The sequence below is a fragment of the Primulina tabacum genome, chromosome 15 (assembly GCF_025594145.1).
Source record: "Primulina tabacum isolate GXHZ01 chromosome 15, ASM2559414v2, whole genome shotgun sequence".
Classification (NCBI taxonomy): domain Eukaryota; kingdom Viridiplantae; phylum Streptophyta; class Magnoliopsida; order Lamiales; family Gesneriaceae; genus Primulina; species Primulina tabacum.
The window spans coordinates 999,034-1,019,257 of record NC_134564.1 but is presented as its reverse complement, the minus strand read 5'-3'; the positions used below and the strand labels follow the sequence as shown (position 1 = coordinate 1,019,257).

At 34.7% G+C, this 20,224-nt stretch overlaps 3 protein-coding genes across 4 annotated transcripts; 1 reads left to right on the top strand and 2 right to left on the bottom strand.

Moving 5' to 3' along the window:
- Window positions 1-622: 622 nt before the first annotated feature.
- LOC142527935 (GTP-binding nuclear protein Ran1B) lies at window positions 623-3,622 on the bottom strand. Its single transcript, XM_075632936.1, has 8 exons — window positions 3,434-3,622; window positions 3,222-3,291; window positions 2,409-2,465; window positions 2,200-2,317; window positions 1,639-1,728; window positions 1,360-1,539; window positions 1,155-1,232; window positions 623-938 (listed from the first exon to the last, which is right to left on the bottom strand). Exons 1-8 carry the CDS (start codon window positions 3,434-3,436, stop codon window positions 869-871), a joined length of 666 nt encoding a protein of 221 aa, XP_075489051.1. The 5' UTR covers window positions 3,437-3,622; the 3' UTR covers window positions 623-868.
- Window positions 3,623-8,480: 4,858 nt separating this feature from the next.
- Window positions 8,481-9,330, top strand: LOC142527090 (uncharacterized). The gene is made up of 2 exons (XM_075631805.1): window positions 8,481-8,625; window positions 8,771-9,330. The coding sequence occupies exons 1-2, from the start codon at window positions 8,481-8,483 to the stop codon at window positions 9,328-9,330; spliced, it is 705 nt and encodes a 234-aa protein (XP_075487920.1).
- Window positions 9,331-15,204: 5,874 nt separating this feature from the next.
- Window positions 15,205-19,608, bottom strand: LOC142527897 (putative boron transporter 7). Of its 2 annotated transcripts, XM_075632893.1 has the most exons (14): window positions 19,499-19,608; window positions 18,617-18,725; window positions 18,454-18,536; window positions 17,997-18,183; window positions 17,769-17,907; window positions 17,531-17,696; window positions 17,281-17,447; window positions 17,003-17,176; window positions 16,827-16,922; window positions 16,617-16,733; window positions 16,204-16,520; window positions 15,853-16,132; window positions 15,612-15,746; window positions 15,205-15,511 (listed from the first exon to the last, which is right to left on the bottom strand). In XM_075632893.1, exons 2-14 carry the CDS (start codon window positions 18,718-18,720, stop codon window positions 15,479-15,481), a joined length of 1,998 nt encoding a protein of 665 aa, XP_075489008.1. In that variant the 5' UTR covers window positions 18,721-18,725; window positions 19,499-19,608; the 3' UTR covers window positions 15,205-15,478. The 2 variants fall into 2 exon arrangements, with proteins under 2 accessions (XP_075489008.1, XP_075489007.1); XM_075632892.1 differs by lacking the exon at window positions 19,499-19,608 and having other exon boundaries at window positions 18,617-18,735.
- Between the last annotated feature and the right edge of the window lie 616 nt (window positions 19,609-20,224).

The following is a 20,224-nucleotide window of genomic DNA, read 5'->3' as shown; positions in this document are numbered from 1 at the left end:
AGCATATCTTATGTGTTTGTATTGTAAAATTTCATCTGTAGGATAATAAAATTCATTAAATTTTATTTAGAAGCATTTTTATTTATTTCATTCTAACCTTTTTAATTAATGTCTAAAACGAATTATTTATGTGGCAAATCTTTTAATTTGCAACACGAAACAGTTTTATTTATTTATTTATTTATTTATTATTATTATTGTTATTGTTATTATTATTATTATTATTATTTTTATTTTTATTTTTTAAAATTTTGACTATTAAACACTTCAAAATTTTCAAGTCTTTAGGACGGGGTGTTACATATAAGAATTTTCTGCATGACACGTTTATAATTGATTCAATGCTCTTGTTATCAATAATGGATATGTATAATACTTTGATTAGTATATGAAACAATGATCTTTTTAAGCGGTTCAATTATTTTATTTGACCAATTAAAAATGATCAAATCGTCCATTAGTAACTAAACTGGAGTAGGGTTGCCATATAAAAATATAGATTGTATCAGAGCTAAGTGTCAATTGAAATGTTGAGGAGTTGGATGAGCAAGGAAAATGTGGTGGTGAGTTCTAGACATTTGGTGTGAAGTCATGGTTGAATTAATCTTTTAATAAACGTAAATAGACATAAAAATTAGTAAATGCCAAGTTGTAACATAGTCATCCAATTAAAACTAGCATAAATCCCGTCGTCAAATTGAAATGAAGGAGAAAACAGTAACATTCAACACCATCTAAAACATAAAAACAAGTGTTTTTTAGCTAAAATGAAAAAATAAATAAAAAATGTAAAGAAGGGCAGACCAAAACTCAACCCATGAATGGTTGTCAAACACTGACAGAATTCAAGAAAGTCCCCGTCATAAATTTAGTCAAAATTCTCATCATCATCATCTGGAAGGGGCTGACTAGCAGCTGCAACAAGCTCTGCTTCATGTCTGCAAAAAACAACGGAGATTAAAGCAGCGAACAAGGAGGGGAAATGCAGTGAATTTGTTGTGATTTATGGGTGAGTGCGGGATAAGGAGGTTGGCCCATTCCTCTTGTTTGTGTAACCAGTTTGTATTGTGCTGTGTGCTGTGTAGCAAGTAGGATAGAACGTGCGTGTGCAGTGACTATTTATACTTTGTTGGTGAATGTAAAGAGAGACTTACTGTCGCTGCACATCCAAATCAATTTGTACTTCAGGAGGAGCAAGTGCCGGGGACTCAACGAAATGTAAATTAGTATCCCTACAACCAGAAACAAAGTTGGATTCAACAACACAAATTGCATTTCAACCAAAAGACTCATTGGACTTGAAAGTTCGGAGAAGAGATGAACGAGGAGTAGTAAGTAACAAGTAACATCGGCACTTACCCAGCAAGTTTTCTAGCAAGGTACAGGAAAGGCTTCTCGAAGTTGTAATTACTCTTGGCTGATATTTCGTAGTACTGCAAGTTCTTCTTACGGTGGAAGGTAACCTGCTTTGCCTTTACCTGCCTGTTCTTGACATCAACCTTGTTCCCACAAAGCACAATTGGGATATTCTCACAGACCCTGAAATTGGCAAAAAAAGATTCAGCCACATGCCAGCGTCAAGCTTGTACCTAATAAACTGCAAGGAAATGCAAAAAAAAATTAACAGTATGTACAAACCTGCAAAGATCTCGGTGCCATGTAGGGACATTCTTATAAGTCAACCGAGCTGTTACGTCAAACATAATGATGGCGCATTGTCCATGGATACTGCAGTGGTTGAAAATCAATATCCGATAATTTTCGGGGTAGAACAATACTAATAAATTCTTATCAGAACATGTGTTATAATTTTTCTGTTTTATAATGGCGCGCGCTCATGGTATCGGAAAATATCATACAAAACTAGCACATTTACAGGAGATGAAAACCTATAGAATCCACACACATAATCACACCATCTATATCTGTCAAATTTTAATTACTCGTATTTTATTCATTGACATCTGTCTATAAACCATACCACCAACTAAATCTAATACACTTTAGCTATAGCACAAATCATTTATATAAAAGTAGAATATATGAAACTTTAGATGAGAACACAGGCAAGACAGCTAACATGTTCGTTCAGACGAAAATAGAGATGAGTGAGATCTCAAATGCCATAAGTGAACATCAATCATTACAGCCATGAGATTTTCATCAAAAAAATAAAAGGTGCCAATAAAAATCACTTACTAGTATCCATCCCTAAGGCCACCAAATTTCTCCTGGCCGGCTGTGTCCCAACAATAAAATCTAATTTTCCCACAGTTTGTGAAGAAATCCAATGGATGAACTTCAACACCGATGGTGGCTGCACAAAAAGAGTACCTCTTCACAAAACACTCATACACAAAAATACAGTAAACTGGTTTTCAAGTAAATATCTTATTAAACAGTCTTACGCTCGTATTTCTTCTCAAATTCACCGGTAAGATGCCTTTTCACAAATGTGGTTTTTCCTGCAACAGCACAAGCAACTCAGCTTAATCCATAGCACATACATTATTTATACTAATGACTTTTCACACGTATTACGTGCTTGTACAATCTTTTTTAAAATTAATTTGATTATATTCAAATAGATGTGATATCATAATTGTACAAATTAATGACGGGTGGTACTACAATTTGAAATTATTACATATCACAATATGATTTGATTATATTTGAATTAGGGTCGTACCATAATTGTAAAAATTAGTAAGGGCCTAAACTGCAATTTTGACCTGATGATTAAAAAAAACAAAAACAATCCATGACACCAATTCAAACTTGATAAATTGTAAGAGATGCCATCCGAGTTTGCGGCTAAAAATAAAACTTAGTGGAACCCAGAAAGAGAGGCACCAACATATGCAAAATGCTATAAGAATTCATAGTTTCGAGTAAAATCAAATGTCGGTAAATAAAATTGTTTCCGAATAAAACTTAAAAGCTAATCACGAAATGGGTTTCCCGTTTCATACAGCCACGAGACTCAAGACAAAGGAAAACAGAATTTGATAAATAGCTCTGAAATGAAAAAAACGGATCAATCTTCTCCACAAAGAAAAGCGAAGATTAAAACTGTAAATCATGCAACCGTAGACAAACAATTGTAAAGTTAAATTTCTCAGAAAAAATAAGAGTGGCGAATAAAGTTTCGAGCTTAGTAACAACTATTCGAGCTTAGTAACAATCTCGATTTCTTAGACTTAAACAAGAATTAAAATTACCAGTGCCACCATCTCCAACGATTACAAGCTTGAAGTTAGGGTAATCCACTGTCTGTTGATTCGGCAACGCCTAAAACACACAGAAAACATCGTATTATATATATATATTAAAAAAATACACAAAAAATGATATCGTTCACTAAATCGAAGAAAAAACAACAATCATACAAATTAAAAAAAAAAAACATCGAATCACGGAACAAAATGCTTACCATTTGATTATAGCAACCTTAAGCGAGAGAGAGGTGGAGAGATTTGTTTTGCTTTGATTATTTGCGTATTGATTTTTCCCTATAAAGTGAAGCCTTGATTTGGGTTTTTGAATATGAGCTCCGTTAATTAGCTTTGAGCCGACGCGATTATCTGGTCCGTTGGATCAAAAGTTGGAGCGGGCTCACGTGATTCGAAACCCCGGACTTGAAAATGTGAGCACAATAAATATAATATGAATTTTGGGCTTTAAAGGCCCACTTTGAGACTATTGACCCACCAGGGTAATGGATCTGTTGCATACAAAGAGCAATTCACATGGAATAATTGTCTAAACCTGTTGTCACACTTTATAATATACTAGTTACAATGCACCCACGATGCGTGTGTGTACAGTCTTTTTTATCATTATCGATGGACTAAAGTGAAATTTGACAAATTATGGAGGAACTAAATTGATATTTGAATTGTTGAAATTAAAAAAATAAAAATAAAAGTGTGTGTTGAAATTTTTTTAAAAAACAAAACAAAACAAAAGAGTAATATTAGTATCATATAAGGATAAAGTTGGAAGAAAAAGCTGGCGTCCTTCCTAGGTATGCCTACTTTAATAAAATAGAATAGATGATTGAGAATAATATTTCCTAAATATCCCCATCTTTCTCTAAAAACTTGAATTACAAACTATGGGAGTGTTTGGAGGAGATTTTAGGAAGCAGAATAGAATGGGATGCAATGAGATAAAACAAATGCAGGAGACAGGTTTTTCTTAGATTCTAATCGGGTGGAAGTGCTTTCAAATGTTTGTGAATGTCGGCTTCTGAAATTTTTAACAAAAAAACGAGAAGCAAGATTGACATAATTTTTCCATCTTATTTTTTTTTGTTAATGGTTTAAAGTTACAATTTGATGTTTGTATCTTTAAAAAATCTATCATAATCCAAAGTAGCTCTTAATTTTTGTAATTTTTTTTGAAAATTTGGTAAAATGCTTATTTTTGTTATTTGCATTTCCAAAATTTTCTTTCCATATATTTTGTGCGTTTATACAAATTTTTCATGTGTTCTTTTGTTAATCTTATATAAGTTTTCAAACATCCATGTTATAAAAGATAAATTAATTTTGATACAAAATATAATAACATTATATAAATACATTGTCAATAGTGTGAGTACCAAAATTTATATAATTAAAAAGAGAAATGATGTATAGTTTAAAAACATTAATGTCATTTTACTGAAAATTAATATTAGAAGTAATTTTTCTCCAAACATTAAAATTTTAGATTATATTAGTTTTAAACTTTTAGTTTCAAATATTTCTTATTTTGTTTCTCACACATTTCAAAATAATATCCAGAAGAATCACTTAAGATAAGCAAAAGCTCGATCAAATACTCTCTCAAGATAATTTCAACATGGAGCATTGTTGAGACCGAGCTTTAGCTTTAATGGTCTCACCTTGTTTACCCCTTATAGTGACTCAGGTTCGAGTCCTCTCACCCCTAGAATAGGATTTCAAACGAGGTAGATTGTAAAATATATCCTTGATGTGAAAAATAACAAAACGCTATGGGTCATCCTAACATGTACGCGTGAGAGGAGATAGATACAATATATAAGGATGTTGTTGGTCGTTGTTTAATAACGGAGAAGTCAAAAGCGAGAAAAAAAAAACATAGAGCACTCGTTAGTGTTCAAGTTGATGGGAGCATGTGAACGTTTAACCAATTATAATTGATTTGATTTTCTCTATTAACATTTTCTCTCGCGAGTTTATCACACATGGTTTGCCCATAGTGGCTTGTTTAACTAACTATAGTTTGCAGATTATTGTATAAGTTCGAGTATTTCTTCGATACGTATCGAAAAGTGTTCGTCACGAGTTCTATTGTCATCAAAAACACTGCTTAAGAGGTGTTTTTGTGGTCAAAATAACCAAAAGATACTTTTGTGTTAGATTATTCTTTAAATGCTATAAAAATATGGATATTGATTTGTATAAGATAATATGTCAATATTGAATTTATTGATAGGCGCATTTTCGTAAAAACAACAATTATGTTAGTATAAGGGTTCTTGCTTAATATAACATTATAAATAAAATAAAATTTTAAAAAGATTATATACAAAAAAACACTCATATTAAATTAAATTAACAAAACTTATTACATAACTTTTATATTAATAAAATCGGTCTATCGGTTCAGTTTTATATAAAACATGAAAGTAAACAAATTTTTTTGATATGATTGATTTTAATACAAATCTAAACATTGATTGAAAAATCGAGAATGACTTTTTTTTAGCTTATATGATATAATTTGAGGTGCACTCATTTCTCAAAGTAGTTTAATAGATTTTAATATCTATATATCTATATATAAAAGCACAGTTTCTGTCAAATATAGAAATATCCCGCCAAATTGATTACTTAAAAATGGAAATACAAGTTGTAGATTATAATTTATCAATTTTTGTTCAAACTACCGTAATTTGAGCTTTTCTGATTAAGAATAAATGACTTGTCTGTCTCATTCTTAAATAGATTAGGTGAGTATTAAATCCTAAATAATGACAAAATATCTTTTTTCAAGAATAAATCAATAAATTATTTAAGCAATGTACTTTAAGTCTAATTCAAATAAGGCAGCCCAAAAGACTGAAATAAATGAAGAAAGTACTAGAAGTATTTGATCCAATATTACACAAATTCATGTTTACATATTCTGTCAAAATCAATTTCACGATTCCAAAATCTCAAATTCAAAAATGCCTCCATTGTTCAGCTCTATCTTTGAGGTGAACCCTTCGAAAACACAATGGTCCCTTAAAGTCAGATTGGTTCGATGCTATCAAGTACCTGTATTTCAAAAGAACACATTTTGTTTAGAATATGTTTTCCATGATCGAGAAGTAATAATATTTATTTCCATATTTGCTATCAATTTAAATTATTATGTATTAGCTATTATGAAAGTTTCTTATATATTACAGGGTTCTCGCATACATGGTAGCATAAAAAAGGATGAGGTGATGCAAAGGTTGAAACCAATTCTCAGAAAAAGGGAATATTTTCTCCATAAAAAATATGGTGGTGGCATAAAATGAAATGACATTCAAGACCACAAAAAACAAATACAAGATTATTTTTATTGCAAACACTAAATTCTGTGAAATTTTCGAAGATACATTTCCCAATTTGATGTATGAATTCAAGTCTTTTCATGCGCTATCCACTGCATCAGATGTAGTGGATGACACAACCCTTTTTGGTATGGCAATTTATAGTTTCATTTTCTTCTTCATTTGAAATAAAATTATATTCTTGCACATTGAGTTTTGTTTGGAAGATGTCATTGGACAATTGGTGACAATAGATTCCCCACAAAATAAAGAAATCGAAGGACGTCCACGAAAGCTCATTGACATTGTTTTAGAAGACAACGAGTAAATATTAATAAAATAATTTTAATATTTATACCTTTTTCACTAACGATCTCATATGTATGTCCATTTTATTCAGGAATAATATGTTACCATGTACTTTATGGGGAGATTTTGTGGAAAAAATCACAGCCTATGTGGAAAATGTTGGTAAAAAACCTGTTATTGTTATTCTTCAAATGTGTCGAGCAAAACGATTTCGGGGTGAAATACGAGTATCAAATGTATACCATATCACAAACTTGATAGGTCAATAGAGATTTGGATGAGGTTACTGAATTTCGAAAAAGGATATTTCTTGATTTTTTTTATTTTACTTTAAATCATTTTTTTTATTATGTATTAAATAAAAAACAAGAATATAAGTCTTCATGGAAATTAACTATTTGGATATGTGTTTAGGTTGGTCATGGAAATCAATACACCAAAACAAACAGCAACATTTCATCGGCATCAAATAACACAATTTTAGAGGAGCTTTCAAGAACAAATTTCTGAAGATAACCAGGTACGAAAATGTCTTAATATACTCATTACAAAAAAAATTGTAATGACAAATTTTAAATTTATTATCATTTTCCATGTTATTTTTTAGGTCGGAAGTTTTTGGGTTTTCGCAAAAATCATAGGTGTGGAATCTCCTCGTGAATGGTCATATTTGTCATGTAAAAAATGTCCCAAGAGAGTGACTCCCGTGGGTGATAAATTTTATTGTGAAAGGTGTGATCGTTTCGATCTGAATGAAAATTTAAGGTTTGATCAATAATCTTCAATTAAATTATGTTTTTTTTTACCTAATATATTCTTTAAAGATTATTATTCATTTTTAAAACAGATTTAAGATTCATGTTAGAGTTGTTGACAACACTGGAAACACTGTTTTCTTAATTTGGGATCGAGAATGTGTGGGACTTATAGGGAAGACATCACTGGATTTGAGGATTGATGTCAAGGAAGAGGTTTTTGTATATATATTTTTTACTTCTGTTTTGATTTAATATAAGTTAGGCCAAATTTATTTTATATTTCAGTTATCAAATTCAGAAAAATCCCTAAAGAAAGTGAGGATTTAGTGGATCGCAAAGTTCTGTTTAAAATACAAGTACGAACCAATTAGATTCAGGGATTCTTTAGGACCTATAATGTCATGAAAGTCACAGTAGACCCCAATGACATTGAAAAATATTGTGGAGAAACTTTTGAGAGTCAACTAAATTGATATTTCTTTAATCTTGTAAGAATTTTATTTTTCATGCAACATTTAGATTCTCATACAGGCAGCATTATATTCATTGTTCTACAGGAATCAGACGTTTTTTCAAAATTAAAAAGTGCAGACATTGGAAATATAAAGGAGGTAAAATGGAGAAATTGTTTTGAACGTGGCATACAGTGGTATAGCATCTATTCTGCTCCCTGGTGGAAGAACTGCTCATTCTCGCTTTTCAATTATATTTAATCCTACTGAGGAATCAACATGCAATTTCAAGCAAGGAAGTCCTCTTGCAGAACTTATAGTAAAATCGAAACTTATCATTTGGGATGAGGCTCCAATGACACAAAAGTTTGTTTTGAAGCTCTGGATAAATGTATGAAAGATATAATGAGATTCGTCAATCCTTCAAGTCTTCATATGCCTTTTGGAGGAAAAACAGTTGTTTTCGGTGGTGATTTTCGACAAATATTGCATGTTATTCCAAAAGATAGTAGACATGATATTGTTCTTGCCACTCCTGTTATTCCAAAAGGTAGTAGGCAGGATATTGTTCTTGCCACTATTAATTCATCGTACCTTTGGAGACATTGCAAAGTTTTGATATTGACGAAAAACATGATGTTGCAGAATTTGGGTTCTGATCAAGAATATGCTGAAATGAAAAAAAAAAAATTCAGATTGGATTGCTAATTTAGGGGATGGAAAAATTAGAAAAGAAAATGATGATTATGCAACAATTGATATTCCTAACGAACTTTTGCTGAAAGATTACAATGATCCTATTGCAACAATTGTTGAGAGCACATATCCGTTGTTTGGAAATACTGTTAGTGATGCAACTTATTTCCAGCAAAGAGCTATATTGGCCCCGACTCTTGATATCGTTCAATCAGTAAATGAATACATGATTTCTATGAATCATTCAGATGGAAAATTGTATCTAAGTTCTGATACAGCGTGTCATTCAGATAAAAATATTGATTTATTAAATGATGTGCATACCCCTGAGTTCTTAAACGCAATCAGATGTTCTGGAGTACCAAATCACGAGTTAAACTTGAAGGTAGGAACTCTGGTTATGTTGTTGCGGAACATAGATCATTCTTTTGGACTATGCAATGGAACTAGGTTGATTTTGACAAGACTTGGAAATCATGTTTTGGAAGGAAAGATTCTAACCAGACCTAATTCAGGTCATAAAGTTATTATTCCCGAGATTGTCATTGACTCTTTTTGATACAAGACTTCCTTTCAAATTTCAACAAAGACAATTTCATTTGATTGTATCATATGCAATGACAATCAACAAAAGTCAGGGACAATATTTATCTCATGTAGGACTTCTTTTGAAAAAACCAGTTTTTAGTCATGGTCAGTTGTATGTCGTTGTATCCAGAGTAACAAATCCTAAAGATCTAAAAATTTTGATATGTGATAGTGATAGTAGAAAAAAAAATTCAATGACAAATGTTGTATTTTAAAAAAAATTTCAGAATATGTGATGTGAAAAATTTGTTTCTTAATTGTATGATTTATAATCATTTTTTTTGTATTTTAAAAACCTATATAATTTAGCATAGTGATTAATTTCATTTCGTACATCGCTCGAGTTAGATATTAGTGTGTTACAATAATTGACTTGGTTGAAAGAAAAAATAGGTATTATATAATGGGCGAGCATCCCTACGTGTGTGTATATGTAAGAGTTACAAATTTATAAAATATATTTTTATGATTTTTTATCAAATAAAAATGAAATTGTTTTGTACTTTGAGATATTTATTTTTTTTGTAATTTAACTTAAATATTAGACTATGACACTAAAGTTAATTTAAACATATTTTTCTCTAAAACCAAATCTCTGTGTGTGCGTGTCTATAAAGGAAATAAATGTTCATTTCATTATCATGACTACAAGGAAATGTTCATTTCATTTTCATTTTATCCTCTTCTATCGAGCATGTCTTAAATATTTGTGTCTTCTTTTGTCATTTACTGATTGTAATTATTTTCACTAATAGTAATTATTTTTTAAAGGTCTTTTGATCGTAAATGTACAAAAAATAAATATAATGAATATATCAGAATTTGGTGTTGTGTTCGAGTGTTGTCAACACCACCACACAACATACAGCGGAAATTAATTTTTAACACACTTGTGAACTTTAATAAATAAACATCAGATTTCAATCATGCACAAGTACGAATACTTGTGCGATACCTCATGGCAAAACTTCACTAGACAAATATGTAAAACGTTTACACAAACCGATACTAGTGCAAAATAACAAAACTAAATTCTTTGACACTCCAAAAAATTAAGATGCATCAAAATAAACCAATATTAAAACTAGATTTATAAAACAAAAACGTATTGCTCAAAACCAAATGAATCTTCGATCAACACTCTGCGTCAGTGTTGTTCTTCGAGTGTTGTCAACATTGGACAGCAACACGGTGATTATGTGAGTCAGTCACACACAATACTGAATTTAATCAGGTTCGGCAAGACTCCAGTAGCCATAAGCAACTCTTCTCTAGTAGCCTCCACACCCTTCTCTCAATCTTCGATCTCAATATATGTTACTCTTCTTGACCTAGATTTTCATATATCCTCTCCATTTATAAACAAGGAAACCAGAGTTTTAATAGGAATAAAACTCTATTCAAAGTTAGTATATTATATCTTATAGATGAGTTCACAAATTATCATGAATAATTCCCAAGAATAAAATTATCTTTATTTAGGAAAACAAATCTTTTGAATGATCAAGTCAATTCAAATTAGTCTAGAAATGTAAAATAAAATATTAATTGATTAAGAATAAAATATTCTTTTCAATTTTAACCCGTGGAAAATTAAATATAATAAATTTGTGTTGAATCAAATTTATATTAAAATTTATTTAAAATATATATTAATGATACAATTATATATAAAACCTCGTCGGATGATTTTAAGAAAAAAACAAAAATTTATGTGAGACGGTCTCACGGGTCGTATTTTGTGAGACAGATATCTTATTTGGGTCATCCATGAAAAAATATTATTTTTTATGCTGAGAATATTACTTTTTATTGTGAATATCGGTAGAGTTTCATCTCACAGATAAAAATTCGTGAGAGCGTCTCACAAAATACCTACTCTGCTCTGAGAAAAATATCGAGCCATGCATAACAATAATTTACAATAGCTTTATGGCTTATATTTGAACACAGTGTTCACTGAAACACAGCCCAACTGGGTTCACCACGTGGCAACTGGCTACCCCCATCCGCACCCCAAGGGGGCCAATTTCCAAAATCGTTTCCCGATATTTCTACCTACTGCTAGGTTGGTCCTATATATATAGAGTATCACGACGCATGCATTTTGTATTCCAATCTAAAATATTGGCTTACTTTGTGTTATATATTTTATTAAAAAGGGAAGTGTGACAATGGTCATAACTCTAGTGTCGTGATCCTCCTCATTCAATTCTATCCCTATATATATGCAACGAATAAAGGAGCACAACCAGTTGAGCAATAATTTTCCACGTTAGAATGAGCAATGAAAAATCCCACGAGGGGACACTGCTCTTATCAGAAGAAGACGATCATCCGATGCAGAGTCAAGGGATTGATAGCGTTAGTTTTATCTATATATTCTTTTTTGCATTAAAAATTTGAACAGAATCTCAGGAAATCAGATAAATAAAACGATCATCTAGTAAAATGGTTAATTACTAGTGATGATATATGATGCTCATTCCCATTTCATTTGATGGAAATGCATGGAGTCTCGCATTGGAATTATTAGATACAAGTTAAAGAGCAAGAAATCTCAACTATTAAAGGATAAAATGCATCGTTGTGCTTAAGTGATTAATTTGCAGGAAGATGAACCAAAAGAGGATCCTATGGCAAGTGGAGTGTGCAGAAAACAGAAGAAGGCGCGTTCTGCTCAAGTCCATAACTTCACTGAGAGGGTCGGTCAGCGTTCATTCCCTCTCTTCTCTCTGTACGTATATATATAATATATAATATATATATGTGTATCAATCTCCGTTATCTTTTTCCATGGATTTCATGGGTCCACAGAGTGGTAATTTGATCATATTTGTCTTCATTTAGGACATACAAATTAATATTGTTGGAATTTTCTTTCCTTTGGGCAGATAAGAAGGCGGCGGCTCCAGGAAAAGATGAAACGTCTTCAAGAACTCGTTCCCAATTGTAGCACGGTGCGTACTTTGTTTGATAAATGATTCAAATTGTTGTTCTTGCATGTGTGATTCGTTTATCTGTTCATTTTCAGAGGGACAAGGCATCGGTATTGGATGATGCCGTTGAATACATAAAAACTTGCAGTATCAACTTCAGGTATTTCACTCATCAAAAAGTTTGAAATTTTGTAAAAGTTGATCATCTACCAAGATTTCGATTTCGCGGGCACAGATGATGTCTATGACCCAAGGTTGTACCATGTCACACGTAGCATGCTTGATGCAATCTCCGATGCATCATCGTCTCCCGAGGCTCCCCTCGTTCCCGCACACGAGGCCGTGGGGTGATTATGAAACAGGAGATGGGATCGGAATCAGTAATCTTGCAGGCCCCCCGGTTCTTGATGCAATACCAGAACTTTTTCCCAATATACCAACACCGCAAGCCTGGGAATTACCAGCATTTCCAATACTTGGTGGAATATCAGAAGATGTCACGATCCCAAACTACGATTTCTTGGAATCTTTGTTGCCCTGAAGTACTTCTTCAAGTTTGGTGCCGCTTTTGGGATGAAGCGCATCAAGTCCCTGTTACATCCTTCTTCTCCGGCTAGATCTCAACCGATAGACGAACATTTAGGTGCACCATCACCTATATATCATACAATGCAAGAGCAATCACATTTTGCATCTTCTCACAACAAAGAAATTACAGTTAAAAGTGCTTTCTGATGAGATTATTGAAATACTACTATAGGTGTGAAATAGGATCAAATTAATAATAATAATAATAATATTTTTGGTTTATTTAATTAAGTTTAACTATATAATATTGATACCCAGGGATGAACCCATCAAGATCCGGCCCAAATTCCCGGCCCATCATTAAGGCCCACAGGTGAATGGCCCATGACAAGCCCAGGTATTCTTCTATAAATACCAGGTTGGAGCGTATGATTATTGGATTCACTATATTGTTTTCAGCAGCGCCCTTAGCTGCTCCCCCCATATATCCTCAGTCTCTGACTTGAGCGTCGGAGGGGCTACGCCAAGATACTCTCCTGGCCCCCTCCTAACGGTCTTATTTGTGATTTCAGGCCCAGGGTAATTTTGAAGCCCGTGTCTGGATTAGTGACGCTTGCGTGGATCGGACCCTAAATTTCCCGGGGGTGTGGGGGCAACGCCCCCATAATTTTTTCAGAAATCACACAATCATTCGCAAGGGAATATATCAAATTTCTCAACGTATTGGGCGAGCTGCCGGGCGCGGGAGAGCTGGCGTGCGGAGCTCGGGCGCGCGGCGAGCAGACGCTCGGCGGGCGAGGGCGAGAGCGGCAGGCAAGGGGCTAGGGGCGAGCTGGTGCTCGGGCGAGCTGGAGTGGCGGGCGAGCTGCCGGGCGCGGGCGAGCTGGCGTGTGGTGCTCGGGCGCGCGGCGAGCAGACGCTCGGCGGGCGAGGGCGAGAGCGGCAGGCGAGGGGCTAGGGGCGAGCTGGTGCTCGGGCGAGTTGGAGTGGCGGGCGAGCTGCGGGGTGCGGGCGAGCTGGCGTGGCGTGGCGCTGGCGAGCAGGCGCTAGGGCAAAGGCATGGCCGAGGGCTTGAGGGCGAGCCTGTGGCACGCGGGCGAGCCGGCGCCCAGGCGAGCAGGCGAGCGTGGTGCGCGAGGGGGCGAGTGCTTCGGCAGGGCGCCGGACGAGCTCGGTGAGGGCGCGGCGCGCGGGAGCTGTGCTGCCGCGCGGGGCGAGGGCGCCGGGCGAGCGCGCGCAAGGGCGGACGCACGCTGTTGGGGCTAGCGTGCAGGCGGCGAGGTGATGATGAAGCGGTGCTAGGATTGATATTTGATTTGTTTTCAACTTTTTGGAGACTGACGGAGGCCTGGAAGAAAATGCACAACTCACGTGTTGTAAACCGAGAACAACGCAATCAATCGAACTTTGAACCTACGATTCAGTTCGACTCGGGAGGGGGAGACTGGTGATACCCAGGGATGAACCCATCAAGATCCGGCCCAAATTCCCGGCCCATCATTAAGGCCCACAGGTGAATGGCCCATGACAAGCCCAGGTATTCTTCTATAAATACCAGGTTGGAGCGTATGATTATTGGATTCACTATATTGTTTTCAGCAGCGCCCTTAGCTGCTCCCCCCATATATCCTCAGTCTCTGACTTGAGCGTCGGAGGGGCTACGCCAAGATACTCTCCTGGCCCCCTCCTAACGGTCTTATTTGTGATTTCAGGCCCAGGGTAATTTTGAAGCCCGTGTCTGGATTAGTGACGCTTGCGTGGATCGGACCCTAAATTTCCCGTGAGTATCAAATATAAATAAAAGAAAGATATATATATAAAAGATAATATTGAATCAAAATGATAAGCGACCGAAAGATGATGGCTCCACTTTATGTGTAAAATTATTCGAAATGTAATTAATTTAACAAATTGACCTTAAAATTTCCAATATATTCGGTCGACTCAGGACCATATTTTAAGGTGGTCTTAATTTTTTTTTATATTTATTGTATTACTTAAAATACATGTTTAAAACAATAGTATTCTATCAACAATTTCACTTTAGCTTTTGATATTTCGATATACAAATAGAATTCTTTGTTTATCATTTTATTTAAGTAATATGATTTCACAACATTATAATTTTCTTTTAATCAATAAAATAAAATTCGATATTCATAATTCGTAAATGAATTTTTTGTTTGATAGTTTCGTTAATTAAATAAATACTAAATCATACAAATGAAGCATACATATCTGCATAAATATTAATTTACAAATATATTCTAAATTTAAGTTCTATAATTTATAACTATAATAGATATAATTAATTTATATTTTTGTTAGATATAATCAATAATCAATGACACCAATTCATTTTTTTTGTTAAAAAAAAAAAAGAAAAGAAAAATGAAACAAAGAAATGTATGATTTTAACTTAATTTTGGTAAGACTGAAGCCATTGAACTGCACTAGGAACAAAAAGAATGAATTAATTGGAGCTGATGGAACTCTTGCTATCTCAAGAAATGCGCGTGTGATTTTTTCCTCGTATCCATTCACGAAAGCGTCCATTTTTTGCGATCTTTCCTGTTGTCAGAAGTACTCCCATGATGCAGTGAGAATCGTGTTCTTGAGGAAATTTTGAGTCTTGACAAGAGTGCGTCTCCCTTACTGCCCCGAAGAATCTACTTCTGGGAAGACCTGGAATCAACATTAAAACCATGCATACTTTCTAAAGTTATACTCAGTATCCAGTTAGTTGTCTAAAATGGGTGGCGTATTGTTTTCACTAGATCCCGACCTGTTGGTGCCTCTCGTTGAAACTGACAGACCGATGCTTCAGTTCACCTCTACGCGTTGTCATGTCATCCAATATCTCAGCAGAAGATACATCAGGTCTCGCATCGTCTTCGTCAATATCGGGTAAATCTCTATCCTGTTTAATGATAGTACTCCAAGATTCACACATGTAATGTAATGTAAAAGAAACGGTAAAAAACCAAAGAGATGTATGCATGTGTCATGTAATGAAAAGAGCGTGCCTTGAGAGATAGACTCCTTGCTCTAACCGGACGGCCAATAAATTCTTCGTATTCAGCAGCATCAAGTTCTTGAAGATGATCGATTGGAAACACCTTCGGAAGAAGGTGTTCTCTAATGCATATCAAGAGGAAGAATGGGAGTGGAAACAAAATTCCAGCGATCGGTATCCATGTGATCCCGAAGCAAGTCAAAAGATACACAAGTTGGAAGAGCGTAAACATGAAGATGTACTTGAACGGTACAGTCTCCAAAAATGAAGCATGGAAATCTTCAAGAACTCTGCCAATTGAAGGATCATGATTAATGCAATAAAAGGTATCTAAATTTCTCGAATTTTATGGAATGCTTACTTGAAACGTCGGCCAGGAGGGATGAATAGGAACTGAATCCTTTCCCAAAACTGATTTCCAGGGAGACTATCGATGGCCATGTAAGCAAAATAACCCCATAGAACAGAGGTAGGTATCATCTTGATCACAGGCATGATACATACAGTTAACCCAACGAGTATTGATTGCAGCAAGTTGCTCACTCTTTGCTCGTTTACTCGTACAGGAAGATGAAGATCGACACATATTTCAGGATCAAAGCGTCCTTTTTCGTTTCCTTTGTCATCATATTTCAAGACAGCTTCCTTCAAGTTTGTCAATTCATTGTCTACAGTATTCTGCAATAATATTATATCAAATCAACAGAATAATTACCGGACCTCGAACTATGATGCACACTTTACAAGAAAAGATGCTAGAAAAAGCAAACTTACACAGGGATTTCTGTCCATTTCAATGAATACAGAATGGAGTCGACCGTATATCTCTGAGTGGCTGGCTTGCTGTTTCATGCACTCCTTCGCAATCTTCACCATTTTCTTACGAATCAACTGCAGATCGAAGAATATTATTGTCCAATGAATTATTTATACTCGTATATTCCAAAAGTGAGCAACGGATTTCTTCAGAATCACATCTCCCACCTGTTTCTTGAGGACTGCAAGACTCCTAGTATGCATAGGAGATTGTGGAAGGACGCCATTGGAAGGTGGAATTCCAAGTAATCCACAAATTAAAGTCTATAATCACATGAAGTCACCATTTTTAGGACCCATATTAATGGATATGATACATTAAGAAGCCTATGATGTCAAGTTACCATGAATCCGAGTAACAGGATGTCATAATGGTAGGCAGGTGGATTTTTCAGGTTGAATTCTTTTTGTTGCGCCATCTGTGAAGCTACACTGTGATCAAAAAAGTATAGTCCTGCGATCATCAGAGCTGGTATCATGGCAGCAAAGATATATCCTACTGGAATCTTGCCCATATCCTGCATTTCCAAATGATGAAATAATGTCCCTATTTCGTATCAAATGTTTCTAGACCAATGTAGAACTGACATGATCAAACTTAACAGATGCACCTAAAAACAACCTTAACAACTGTCCAGTGATACAATGATTTAAGGTCTGAAGGAAGAGGACAGAAGAGTCTTCTTGGAACTCCAGAAGGAACCTTGCCTGGCACACTGTAAGATAATAAGGACCATAACACAACCATCAGTGGAACCCCGTAATCGGCAATGAAACTTCGAATCCATCCTGTTTATATTGGGCAAGAGTCAAGTTATAGATTTACAATTTCATTCGTTGAGAGAATTCATCGCTTGGGTTATCTTACAGACCTGTTCCGTAACGCCATGACCGAGCTTTTCTGCTTTTTAAAGCAGTAATTAGCAAACCAAAAGAAAATATAACTGAGAGTAAACCATTGCAGTAGAGCCACTGAAATTGGTACTTCTCTTCAGTTTCATTTTCGCCTTTTGGGATCTGAAATTCACTCACCAAACCCTGCGAGTTAAACATAATCAAGCTACATTTTTTTGTTATCCGAGCATCATTGCACAAGCCAAGAAATGGTACCTTGATGGCCTCTTGAATGAATAGAACACTGATCAACATGCCAAAAAGTTCCCCCGCCACTCTGGTAAATCGAGTTATGATAGTGCATGCATTGAATATGGCAAGAAGAAAGAGAATCAATGCTGTCCAGACACAGACCCTGCAAGAAAAAGAAAATTACGTGCAGATTATGAGAAAGAAAGCACTTCGTGTTCAAGTAGATCTCAAAAGACGAATAATTTTGCATACCATCCAGCCCAGGCTAAATATAGTTCCCTGCCTATGCTTTTCTTGGCAAAATGGTACAAGTAGGTGTACATTATAATGGTTGGCTCTGCAACTCCTAAGATCAATAATGGCTGTCCACCAAAAACGGAATGGATGATCCCACAGATTGCTGTGGAAGCTAGGGTCTCAGAGGTACTCAAGCTCCCATCTAGTGCACGAACAAATAAAGTTTCATGCGCTAAATTTTTTAGCATTGTTCAATTCAACATGCAATAGATACCAGAAGAGTGGTGATGAACCTAAAGCTCGCAACTTTTAGGAAGGCGAAACAATATTTACATAATTTGGATATATAAAATGCATAAAAATATAAAAGTCACCCATCTCTTTTGGCTCCGCCACTGAATAAAACGATACAACAGCACTACCAAGAGATCAGAGATGTATAATCGGCTTAGCAAAAAGAAACAAGATTAACCTGTTTCTCTACTCAGTTGCTCCCCAAAGACAATTACGGGTAGTGCAGAAGCAAAGAAAATGTATGCCGTCGGAGCCAGAATCCTGACATGTACAATGGCAATCAAAATCATATAACCGAATAACGAAAATGGTGCCTGAAATATTTCATTTCTGGAAATCACCTTACACCAGAGCCATAAGTATCAATCCAGTCCTTTTTGTAGCATGCGAGCCTCCCTTTAGCATCACTAACAATTCCCTTAAGTGGAGTTTTTAAGTGATCCATCGTGTCTGTTGACATTGAGGAAAGTAAGCCGATAAATAAATGCCAGTATGCTAAAAAAAACTGCCATATTCACTCATAAAGAACAGACAAGTAGATAAAATAATCAAGAACGAAAAGGAGTCTCTTCGTTCACACTTTTTAAGATTGAAACAGACCATCCGTATGTAAACCCAAGTTTTAGCTAACCTCCACGCACATGATGTGGTTAAATCAGTAAAAAAGTAAAAATGAGTATACCAGACACGCTTGCTTGAATTAAAATTGCAGAAATCAGACACGCAACATCCTTTGGCAAAGTCCAAAATTCTCACAAGATTAACAATCTATCCAAGATCAACAAAAAATTTTACGAAACCAGACAATGTCAGAACACATTTCTTGAGCCTTAAATGGTAGTCTTTCTTTCTTTTCTCCAGTTTCATATATCCCCTTTCCTTCATGCCAAGCATTCTTGGGAAAAACGGAAATGAGACATTCCGAGAGCGATAATGCAAACAACAGTATGTTAGCCATTGCACCCGTAAAGCCAATAATATATAATACATAAAAAAAATCTTTATCAAGAACAAGTACAAACTCATAACATGAATCTTCTCATAGCCACACACAAAAATCACCAGAAATGCCGGTTGGTTCAAGTTTAAACATTACAAAATTACTCAACAAAAATCAAGAAATGGGTTGATTTAAAATGGGATTTTCAATATTTTCCGGCGGCAAATCCCGCCGGGAATGGGGAGCGTAAGAATTTAAAAAAAAGGAAAAGGAAAAAGCTCACTCTTGCTCTGTTTCTGTTTCTTTCTCCTCCTATATTCTCTCTTCGCCAGTGATTATTTATTACTCAATCACTGTGAGTGAAAATGAAGAAGAAGAAGAACAAGACTGTGAATGAATGCATGGGTGTTTCACAAATACATATGCAATCAAGAACGCGGAATGGCTTGCTGTCAAAATTAATCCCACCGAAATCCTTGTAGTTTCTTTCTATTTTCATTTGGTCTTTCAAATTTTATCATCAAATATTTGTAATCACTAAAAAATAAATATTGAATTTTAATTTTTGAAAAAATCAGCTTTTTATATTTCTTAATAACACTTGTATGAATAGAATGGTCCTTTAGCTATATTTGAAAAATATACTAAATATTTAAAAATCAGTTTACCAATGGCAATCTTTAATAAGCAATGTTCTAAAAAAGTCCGCTTAAGCTTGAAGATCGAAAAAAATGTTAAACTGCAGTTTGACCGAATTAAGCGTAATAAAGATATTTAATTAAGTGTGCTTAATCACATTTAATCGCATCTATTTATTTTTAAATTTTTTTATTTTGAATGTATGTTTTTTTATTTTAAAATAATAAATTAAGTTTATAATTTAGATGTTTATTTTTAATTTTAATTATGATTGAGCATGTCTGATAATTATTTGACAAATATTTAGCATTTTTTAATATGGTCTAGTTGTAAAAACAAATAAAGGTTGTAATTTTAAGATTTTTATACT